The following is a 12,067-nucleotide window of genomic DNA, read 5'->3' as shown; positions in this document are numbered from 1 at the left end:
TGACTATATATACATAGTATTTATTTTTTAAACAAATAAAAGCTTTACTTTACATAGACCACTTTTTTTTAAAGAAAAAGCCTTACGATGTCCAGCCATTCAAGTCATTTTGCATGCCAGCTTTACGTTTGTACCAAATCTCGGGGTATTCTTTGCTCAGTTATGAAGCACGTCTAATAAGATGAATAAATATTTGACATTATCGTCGACAAGGAAAAAGAGTGTCGCCAAACTTTCGTCAAAACATATATAAAATGACTTTCTGAACACGGTGGAGCATTTCCACATCACTTGGCTTCAGTTTGACCTTGGGAGAGATTTAACACATCTTTGAGCCTAACACTGTAGCCGGGAGAATAACAAAGAGATCTTTAACAGGGACGTGTGAGCTTATTAGCCAGTTGCTAAGTAGGACTGACACCCAGGATTATGGCTGGTGAGATACACACACCGGCCACATTTGGTACGCCTACGTAATCCAATGCGGTCTAATATAACAACTTGAATCATGTTGATCATGTTTTCGGGAGTCTGGTTGCAGTTGGTACTAGTAGGAAGCAAGACTAAATTCCATAGAGTTGTTGTTTTTTAATTGTTTTAATATTTTGATGAACATTGCAACTGCAATAGAAATTGTAGGAAAAAAATGTAATAATGTTGGGTAGTGCTGTGGATAGTCTTAAAATCGATTTTCATACAAAAATTCAAGTTTGACGTCTTCTATCGCAGTCATTAACCGAACATTTTTATTACCAGTACAGTTTATTTGTTCCAAAATAAAATAATGTTTGTAAGAAACAGGGATTTCATTATTTAGTGACCCCAATTTAAAATCAAAACTGAGAAATACTATACGTACTTGTATCTAACCTTTTGTTACTACTGGTATACCTGGTCTGATTAGTTTTTTTTGTGTTTTTTTTGCATAGAATAAAAAAACCAAAAGAGAATATCACTGTTTTACCACTGGGAAAATTTAGATCAAATTGATTGTGAAAGAGAGCTCTACATTACTACATGAGATTAGACACATTTGGGTGATTAAAGAGAAATTCCCTTCCTTGCCCAGACATGCCCACACACTCACACACACAACCACACAACAGATGAAAGCATGTTTCACCAGACGTAGTTAATACCATAACCCTCTGCCTCCATTTGAAGGAGAGGATAAATACATGTCATTAATTTAAAATGGGATACACAAATCATTAAATCACAATACAAAAGCCCTGTTTTGGAATTTCACGGCAACAACAAAGCTATTATAACCAGAGGGGAAGTAACACACAATGTTCTGCGTTGACCTAATGAGGCCATACAAAACAATACTTTGAACAATACAACTGGGCTGGATGACATTATTTTGAATTTCCCTCAGTGACAACTTTAGAAGTGTCTTCCTTTTTCAGGCGTTGTAGGAACTGAATAATGTTCAAAATGTCAACTCGATTTCATGTGGGCCGGACCATTTTAGATATAATATTTAGATTTTTTTATTTATAAATTGATTAAAGGAACCGGATCAAATGTCCTGAATATTCTATTTTTTATAGATCTAAAAAATGTTTATTTGAGCTTTTTTTCTTAGTAAGGGAAAATCTCTTTTAATCATTATATTCCATATTAAAGTGGAAAATAGAAAATATTTTTTATATATTTTTAGATTTTACAAAATGATTTTTGAACTAAAAACACAAAGAAAAACATGGATGAATAAATTGCAATTATTGATTTAAAAGGGGGAAAATCAGGAAATATAATATACATCTATAATCTTCATTTTAATTTGATCCTAAAACAGAAAGTCGGCACTCATGATTTACTTTCCCGGGCCACACAATATGATGCGGCGGGCCAGATTTGGCCCCCGGGACGCCACTTTGACACCTGTGATGTAGATGATAACTGTCATGACGTAATGTGACAGTCATATGAATGCACTTGTAGATAAAGGTTTACCAAAAGGTCCACTCACCACTTTTCAAACAAACTTTTAAAAAAAACATACAAGACCAGACGGGCGGCTCAGCGCCTGAGTGGTTAGCGTGTCGACCTCACGGTGGGGGTCCTGGTTCAAATCCAGGTCGGTCCACCTGTGTGGAGTTTGCATGTTCTCCCCGAGCTTTTGTGGGTTTTCTCCGGGTACTCCAGTTTTCTCCCACATTCCAAAGACCAGCATGGTAGGCTGATTCGACATTCTAAATTGCCCCCAGGTATGAGTGTGAGCGTGAATAGCTGTTTGTCTCCTTGTGCCCTGCGATTAGCTGGGTGTCCCATCAGCTGGGATAGGCTCCAGCACCCCCCACGACCCTACTGAGGATAAAGCGGTAAAGAAAATGAGATGAGACAAGACCAGATTCAGAATTTACCATTCCCAAATCAAACAATCAACATTCAATTTAAGCGTCCTTCGCCGATCTTCCCTGTTGAACTCGCATCTGGGGAAGAGGTCGACGCGTATCTTCCAGTAATCAGTCCTCGGAGCAAGAACTCAGTGGATTGTTTTATGTCCTTTCGAACTCGTATCTCTCGACCTTGGCGTAGGCGATCAACACATATAACTATATTGTTTAATATAGTTACACATTTAGGATGAGCATTACTATTCCTAATAAGCAAATATATTGATTAATATAGTAAGCATGTATATTATAAGGCTTTATATTCATTGCAAACACATTTATAATAATGATTACCCCAACAACATGTTACATTCATTCATTTTCTGTACCGCTTTTCTTCACAAGAGCTGCGTGGGGTGCTGGAGTACATCATTCACTTTTTGCTCACATGTACTAGCCTCCTGATTTATGCGGTGTGCCTTATAGAGCACAATCACTGACAATGTTATAAGTGTATTATGTGTGATAAATTATTATAACATAAAAATCTAATAGGTAAAAAAAAATAGTTTTCTTAACATTGCTCAACGTCTCATGTCAAATTGTGGAGACAAAAAAGGTCCCTGCTTTCTACTGACCTAAGCGTATTTGGCCCTGAAAAATGTCTCTTTTCTTTGAATTTCTAACTCTCCTTGCTTGTTCAAATGCATCGTTAAGTACCTTAACATCATTATTTAATACGTGTTACGCAGCGGTGGGCCGTGAATTTGAGATTAAACAGAGTTCCCCATCCAAAGATATCTTGGTTTAAATTACATCACATTTCTAAAGCCCAGTACTTACATCATGTCAGGGTGTTTCCAACACTGTTGTCCTGATGACATTCTATGTCATGGTTTCCTCGATAGTGGTCTGCTGGACCGGTGGTATCTCAGCTGATGACACAAGAAATCTGGACAGGTTGATAAGGAAACACAACAGCGTTCTTAACTGAACCCTTAAGCGAATGTCAGGGGTGGGGCGAGAGGGTATAGTAGCAAAATTTGATAATCACTCACTGACTGACAAATGACTGACTCAAATCCTTTAGTGATAAAGTGTTCTTTCCAAAAACTTCTTGTATTTTTGCTACTGATAAAACACGGGTGGGAGAGAATGGCAACTTGTGTCAGAATTGTACTACTGTTACGTGTTGTGTCGTGTGCACAGAACATGATGACTGAATATTGTCTGTGTCAAACTAAAAAGTGACAGACTTTTATTCTCCGGGGTTTCAATGAGTGTTACAAAAGAAACCTCCAGAGGCAATAGGAGCTTTTTGCTCCCCTGTTGCGTGCAGCAAGTTTTAAAATTGAGAAGTGTGCAAAACTGTTCGCACAACAAAAGCATTCTTGCTTCATTTTTTCACAGCATGTTATTTGGGCTCGATTAAACAGTGGATAGTAGGAAATACAAGCATTTGTGATTTTTTTTTAACGTAGGAATACATTGGTCATGCAGTTTTTTTCCCTTAAATAAATGAAGAATAAATTTGTCATGCAGTTTTATGGAAGTAAAAGTAACTCCAAGCTTGAATACAAATGATTATGCATTTTTTCCCCTTAAATAAAAGTAAATTTGTTATGCCGGTTCACGTACAGTACAGTTGTAACATTTTTGGACAAATAAAAAGTCATTTTTCACTAAAACACTGGATGAAATTGTATTTAATACAATTACACACATCTGTTATTAAATAGAAAACAGGATTTAAAATTGCTTTCATTCCTGTTTGAATTGTTCTTCTATACAAATTTTATATTAAAGATGACCCCTCATAAAAACAGAATGTTCTATTAGTTTTTTAAAATGTTGGCTCGATGCGCTAAATAAAAGCAAAACTGAGTCCACCGCTGACATCGATGCTGTGTTTTGATGGTATGTTCAAAGTGTGGCAAAAGTTGAGGACAATACATTGTGAGAACGCTAATGATGAAAGGATGGTGTAACCCTCACTAACTTGCCATACGTGCACTTGCCATGCAGCATCCCCTCTTCTGCCATCTTACACAAGCGATGAGGCTCATTTCAGGCCTAATCCACAGTGACGCATTGTTTAACAGGTTAACAATCGGACTGCGAAAAAAGGTGCTTTTAAAAAAAAATCTTTGCATAGGGGATGCATAAGTGCTGTCATGAACGGCACCTCAGTTTTATTTTAAGATGCGCAAACATGAAGCCCTCAGTGGACCAATTAATGCAGGCGGGCAAAGCAGTCCGCGATTTCCTAGGAGACTCAGACATACTACCATCTGAATCGAGTCCCCATTAACGACGTATTTATTTCGATTGCGTCAGGCTTTTAAAAATCTTGATTCTCTCAGACTACTTACAATTTAAGTGTGTTAATGCCCTGAATGGGTTGGAAATGAAAAAGCATTGAGATTTTTTTGCTTTGTACACTTAATGATTTTCTTTAAGACGGTTGGTAATCAATTTGTCATATAGTGGGGAGCAGGGTTGGTGGTCACATTTTTCACTCTTTCAAGAGTATCGTCCAAGTAACATACAGATCTTAAAGTAAATATTCATATATGACAAGGAGGTTTAATATCTTGGCTTGGATTTTGCAACCTTTTATTATTTTTCTTTTATTAAATTGATTTATTATTAATGAGGGTTGTTCTCATTAATTTAAAGGGGATTTACTACTTTTTTAGTTTACTACTTTAAAATTATGACAACTTCTGAAAGAAATTTGAGTGTGTTTTGAGTTAATAGTCTTAATAAACAAGGACGAACAATCAATTTGGTAATGCTATTAAATTAGAACAGCTTTACATTATTGCGTCTCTAGAACACAACAGAAAAAAGATTGAACTTGCGTATAAATGGGAAATTACTTAATAAAAATAAAAATTATGAATGTGAAATTACTTAGTAAAAATCCAAATTATATTAAGTTAAAAAAAAGGTTAATAAATATAACCTTCCCAGCTTACAATTAAAACTATTAAACATTTGCAATCAAGTAGTAATACTAAGAGACATTTTCAATATTATTTTTTTCTTCTGAAAATGCAGAGCACAAAACCGCAATTAGAAAAACTAGACATCAAGTTTAACACATCACCCCAGGACTCATTTACAGTTAGACCATATTCAACACAAACATCAAACATCAATACAGTGACCAACAGCTATTCACTAATACAGTAACACAATGATGGGAAGTCTGCGCTTTCAAAATATGCAGTTTGTGTACCTACTCCTTGCACACTACACTGCACTCTTTTGTGTTTCAATACCTTTAATTATTTTTTATTTTTTAGACTTATGTTCTATTGATCTACACAACTGAAAGTATCTCGATATTTTTGACTGCACCTTGTACAGTGACAATTAAAAACTAATGAACCCTTGGGACTGTTGATGATGTAACAACACATCCACTTCTGTTTATCTTCATCCTTTTTTAAGGTAATGCTTCCACAATTAAAAATCAACTGCCCATAAAAAATAGCAAAGACCTAAAAAATATGAAATTCACCCTAAACCACAGGTGTCAAAGTGGCGGCACGGGGGCCAAATCTGGACTGCCGCATCATTTTGTGTGGCCCGAGAAGGTAAATCATGAGTGCCGACTTTCTGTTTTAGGATCAAATTCAAATGAAGACTATAAATGTGTATTATATTTCCTGATTTTCCCCTTTTTAGATACAAAATTGCAATTTTTAATCATTTTTTTATTTTTCTGTTTTTAGTTCAAAAAGCAGTTTGTAAAATCTGAAAAATAAATAAATAAAAATCTTTTGTTTTCCATTTTAATAATGAACATAATAAAAAAAATTGGTTTCCATTTGAAATTGAACACAAATGATTAAAAGTTATTTTCCCATACTAAGAAAAAAAGTTCAAACAAACATTGTTTTAGATCTATAAAAAACGGAATATTTAGGGCTTCTGATCTATTTCTTTTAATCTAATTTTCATCTAAATATTATATCTTAAATTGTCCGGCCCACATGAAATCGAGTTGTTGTAAACAAAGTACCTTAAAATCACATGACAGGAAAATAGATATTTTTTTCTGTGCACAATTATTCTCATTAAAATACTGATATTGTTCAAAACTGTCCTTTGGTGGTGGAGTTAAGACAAGTGTGACAACCAACCCACGGGACAATCAACCCTGCTTTCCCCCTATATAATGTGAATGGTAAGACATTAATCAAATTTTCTCAAATAAAAAACACTATTTAAAGTGTCAAACAATTCCATTTCTATTCAACAGGCATGCTTCATTCCTGTGCAATCAACTGCAGTAAGACTCACTTTGCTTACTGGAATCAATACTCCACTGACATGCCAAAGTAACTATACGAGCTAAATGCGCTAACGTAGTCAATGTGCCAAGTGCTGCAAAGACGAGGAAAAGGCCCATTTGTTTTCGGCAATTATTGGACGCAGATGCAACTCAGCAAATAAAATGGGCAAATGCTTGGTTGGGAGGAGGGGAGCTGAAAAAAGGGTGAGGTCGACGACAAACACCACAACGGGACAGGAATGCAAATCCCATGGCAACAGCAACCGGAAAACAAGTCTAAAGTAGGGGCAGTGTCCACTATTACTATAGCAACAGAGGAAAACTCTGGATTTGCTGAATGGGGAATAACAAAGTAGTATCGGTCATGTAGTTGAGAATATCTAATTCGTTTAGGCTACTATTTCTATAATTAATCGTGGTTCAAGATTTCCTGGCACATTGGAATATTTAATCTGAAACTGAAATTCTTTGCTGAAATGGTTGATTAAATAGACAAGTTATTAAAATGTGATAACAAAACATAGCTTGATTATAAAAATACATTTTAAAAAGCTGTACTTTTTTCATTTTGCTCAGGCAAAATAAACTTCTTTTCTGATTGGTTAGTTTTAGTAAACATCAGCAAGAGAAAGCTTTCACCAGATTAAGAAGCCCCACCTCTGGTTTGTTTACGTGAGCCATGTGCACTCGCTGCACTCACAGGAAGATAAAGACAACAGCATCTTCACCTTGCCTACCAACGACCAATCACAATTCACACAGGGTTCGCTCCAGCGAATTGCCGTGCAATAGCCTGACCAGCTCGGCCAATAGGCGCCAAGCATGGACCACTGATGCAACAGAGTGGCAACAACTATCCCACTTCTTGTTTTTACGGGTCAACAACGAGTTGTAAAAATTAAAAACCACGATGGCTACTTCAAAAAAGCAGCACCGGTCGTTTTTCAGTAAAATCTGGTCTCGAATCGAGTCTGTGTTTGTGTTCCCGCGAGGTTTCTTCCCCGGAAGAGATGAAACACACAATAACAACATTCAACAGTATATAATAATCCGTCATCGAAAAAAGCTTTCAAATATTAATTAAAACATGACAAAATGAAGAATTGGATCCACAAAGAGGCTGTGGTTGTATTTTTCTAAACATTTCCCAAAAACTTGTAGAATAAACAGAGTTGATGACATCATATTTTCCTCATGTGGCTGAATATATTTGAATGACTTCATGTATAATTCATAAACTGCTGGTGTTATTTCGGCGAAGAGAGGCACGTAATTGGATGAGGGAGCGTGTATGGGACGCGGAGGAGGAGGAGGGATACGGAGCCGAGTAGTAGTGACGTGGTTGGTTGCTAGGTGAATGTGACCCTGATGCTTTCACAGCAACATGCTGCTGCTCGCTCACTTTTACTATTCGGCTGCCTCGCTGCAACAGTTGCACTTCGTCCTTGTCTGCACCGAGCTGAAACACACGATGGCTTTCTGAGTTTTTCAAGACTTTATAACCAAGGAACCCGTGCTTTGCTTTGGCAACGCACCCCTAAGCTCTCCAAGCTATTTCTCTGCAAGAATGGAGTAAGTAACCCCAACTTTGCCACTTTGTCTCTCTCTTTGTCTCTATAGATATGTTCATTACTATTTTGAGATCACCTTAAGAACTGTCCAAAACCCCATGGAAGTACATTATGCTGAAAAAAAAAGTTTGGATGGATTTCTCCCTTCCGTCGCAATTGCAATTTGCCTGTTGTTTGGTCATGTGATTGTTATTGACACAGTTCATGTGATTAGTTGGAAACGACTAATCCAGTTTGAAGATCATCTCACTTTGCGTGTGGCTCACGCACAGGGAGTTCCTTGGCAACAGTGTAGCCCTTGACAGCCTGATGGTTCCCAAGAGGCTTTTGGCTGTCATGTGTCAATTGTGTGTGTTGGTTAGCTAAGCCCAAAGGACAGAAGACTTTCGGGCTCTCATTTTAGTTGGACTTGGCCGTCTCCACTTGCCCACGCCACCTTTTTTCGCATCTGTTTTCTCAGCAATATATTGTCCTTCACCCTCTTCTAGGTTTCACTATGCCTGCCCAGCCCTGCTCTCTGTGGCCCAACTGTCAGATCCTGTCTGCTCCCCGCACATGCACCGACTTGGACTGAACCGAAGCGCCGATGAACAGAATGTTGATGGCGACATCAGCTCCTGTTTGGAAGACGCCTGGCGCGTGCCCGGCACACCCCCTCACTCTCTCTCACCCACAGGCTAACCCCAGCCAATCACAGGGGTGCAGGGGGGAGGTGTCAGAGGGGAGTCAACACTTAATTGGTGAGTTGCACTAAGTGGGCTTTTTTATATTTTGCCACATCTCAGGTGGGCTCGGCATTGCAGCACATCCTTCCTTGCCAGACAGTAAGTAAGACAAACAGGAAAACTTACTTTGAATGTCAACAATTTTGCTGTTTTTACGTATGATTTGAAATAGGATCATTTGTCAACAGGTGATGTTCTCACTGACTGGATGACGGAAGAAGTGGACTTTTCCTCGTACTTCCCGAACCCTCCCTCCCCTCTTTCCTCCACCAATGCCTCCCTTCCCCCGTCACCCCTTCACAATGATATCCAAGTGCCCTCTGATCTAGAGGTTATGACCTCTCTGCTACAAGAGGAACTAGCCCAACTGGAGGACTACTTCCTGTCCGAGCCGCTGCCGGAGAAAAGTCCCAGGCTGGGGAAATGCGACCGGAGTCCTCTGCTGATGGGCTCTCAGCCATTCAGTCAGCTGCCTTATGCCTCGTACTCCACGCCCAACCCACCGGAACCCAATCCATTTCTTCTCACCCTAGCAAGCGGGGAACTCGACTTGCTAGGCGTGTGCGGCGGGCCCGTAGGGCGCTCCAAAATTCCCAGACACACCCCGTACAGCTGTGGTCGTCCAAGCCCGTACGTTAGGAAAAGAATCCCCGACGGTTTGCGATTAAGCGAACCTTACGACAACAGTTCCAGTTCCAAAGGAAGCAACTCTGTTAACTCGGCGCTAAGTTATTGCTGCGTGGAAGAGGAGCAGTTGGTCGGAAAAGGCTACTGCCTTGGCAGTGCCGTCGAGCTCCGAAAATGTTCCATTCTGGCAAAAGAAGAGAAGAACTGCCGCTTCGATCACAACGCCAAGGTCACCGCTGCCGCCGGCGGCTTCCATTTTGGGGCAGCGCTCGACGACTCGCTAAAGAAAGAAGATCTGTTGATGTATAGCATGAGAGAGGTGTGCGATGGCGTTGCTGACAACGAGGTGCTGACCAGCATCAAAACTGGCGTGGAGGTGACAAAAGCCACAGTTTCTTGGAAAGGCCAAGGCAGTGAAAACTGCTACGTTTCGGGAACACCGCAGTCCGAGAGCTTTCCGGGCTTCGTCACCGAACCGGTCAAAGCCGAGAATCTGCAGATGGGGCAGACCGACATGCACTGTAATTTCCTGCAGGATCCGGGTCCAGAGTGTCTTTTGACTGCAAGGGACAGTCTGAACTTGGAATCGTGCAGGATGAAGGAAGACCAATGTGCCGTGAAATACGAATTTGACGACCTCCCCGCAGAAGGAGGAGAGCGCAAACAGAAGAAAAGAGACCAGAACAAAACAGCAGCGCATAGGTAAACTCTCTTTTTCTTGATCCAAAACTGTTTTGGGTGTGAACGTTTTGCTGTTGTTTCACTTTATGCAGGTATCGCCAAAGGAAACGGGCAGAGTTAGATTCCTTGGAAGAGCAGCTGCATTGCTTGGAAGGGCGCAACCGTGAGCTGCGGGACAAGGCAGAGTCTGTAGAGCGAGAAATCCAGTACGTCAAAGATCTCCTGATTGAAGTTTACAAGGCCAGAAGCCAAAGGCTAAAGCAGGACACGACAGGATAACCCCGACAAGCCACAACAGGGAAGTCGTGGAGCTTTTAATGTCATTTTGATTGTCCTGAATCCAAGGTTGCTTTATTTTTGTAATACATATTGCATGGTTTAATAATCATCGAACAAAACGGGAGTAACATCGCTTTCTGGCAATGCTGTAATGACAATCTTTTACATGTTCATTTCGGAAAAAACTAAAAACTTTTTGTAGGTTTAAGATTTTACGAGCCTTATATTAGAATTGGTGATTGTAAAACTTTTCTCCCCATTTTTTGTTAGTTACATGTGGAATTTGATTTTTTTTCATTTCATCCTTACTATTAAACATTTCTACTCCTTTTGAAAATAATGCTATTCTTAACATTTTAAAATCGAATAATTGCTTTCGTTTGACTTAAATTTTGTTATTCACCATCCCAATGAAAATGTTGTATACTTTTTGACATTTATATTAATATATACATTTGATTCAGTTGCACTATTTTATTGTAAATTGTGTTTTGAAAAGTCAGAGTGATTTGAGTTACTTGAACTTTGTTTGCCACCCGACTCCCAGGTTTTTGTTACACTTTTGATTTTATTGTGAATATATTTTGGGGTATTTCAAATTTTTCTTGTCAGTCATGAGAAATTATGCTCTAATCACAAAGCTCAGGATAAACAATTAGCACACATTGAACATTTTTTTTGCCAATGACAGAAAAGTAAATTATTCATGTTTTTCTTTGACGTTGGATATATTCCATAAAATAAATTGTTTTTGCATGTCTTTCTAAAAGAGTAACAAAATTAGATTTCAGGATAAATTGTGATTCTTACTAATTAATGCAATATGTTTCATGAGCCTCAGGCTAAGCTGCACTAATTTGTACAAATTTTTATATGTTGAGCGAATAGAGTGTAATGGTCCTGCTATGTAGCAAATTCACTGAAAAAAAGCCTCATTAAATGGTTAACGATGTGCTTGCATGTATAATTTTGATTCCCGCTGCTAGCAGAATAGATTCCTACTGGGCATTTTTTTCCTATGCATTTATTTGAGGACAATCTTGAATATACGGGGATGTTTATTTAATTTACACGATAAAAAAATATTGATTTGCCTCATTGCTCTATACTATCACGTCAATTTGAAGTCGTTAAGAAATGGCAACATGCCCCGCTGTTGGACTTAAAATGTTCCCGTTTAAATTAAATTTCATCATCAATTAAAATAAAAGTGTCGCAGAACTAACCCTGTGTGTGTATGCTTTTTAAAAGTCAATCAAATACATTAGACATTCGAGGCCTTGGCAAAACCAGTTCATTCAATACAGTGAGTAAATGTTTCACTAATTTCATGTAGCGAAACCATTTTAGGTACATAACATCGTCAACCTGGACAAGTCACCAGTTGTTTACCAGTATATACACAGACAAGCATACAACGCTACTCTAGCCTTTAAAATATTATGAGAGAAGCAGTTGTTTTCAATCATAAGCAACAATTTGGGACCTTGTCTATATTTTGTTGTTATTCTGTTATGAACATTCAGACTTTAA

The 12,067-nt window shown here is 38.6% G+C and overlaps 1 protein-coding gene across 2 annotated transcripts; it reads left to right on the top strand.

Moving 5' to 3' along the window:
• The first annotated feature begins 7,984 nt into the window (after window positions 1–7,984).
• On the top strand, window positions 7,985–11,759 carry atf5a (activating transcription factor 5a). 2 transcript variants are annotated; one of them, XM_077592950.1, is made up of 4 exons: window positions 7,985–8,223; window positions 8,711–8,962; window positions 9,136–10,276; window positions 10,348–11,759. In XM_077592950.1, the coding sequence occupies exons 2-4, from the start codon at window positions 8,809–8,811 to the stop codon at window positions 10,532–10,534; spliced, it is 1,482 nt and encodes a 493-aa protein (XP_077449076.1). In that variant the 5' UTR covers window positions 7,985–8,223; window positions 8,711–8,808; the 3' UTR covers window positions 10,535–11,759. The 2 variants fall into 2 exon arrangements, with proteins under 2 accessions (XP_077449076.1, XP_077449077.1); XM_077592951.1 differs by lacking the exon at window positions 7,985–8,223 and having other exon boundaries at window positions 8,816–9,046.
• The last annotated feature ends 308 nt before the right edge of the window (window positions 11,760–12,067 follow it).

This window comes from Stigmatopora argus, chromosome 22 (genome assembly GCF_051989625.1).
Source record: "Stigmatopora argus isolate UIUO_Sarg chromosome 22, RoL_Sarg_1.0, whole genome shotgun sequence".
Lineage (NCBI taxonomy): Eukaryota > Metazoa > Chordata > Actinopteri > Syngnathiformes > Syngnathidae > Stigmatopora > Stigmatopora argus.
Note: the sequence above shows the minus strand (reverse complement) of the source record. Positions and strands in the feature narration are given on the sequence as shown.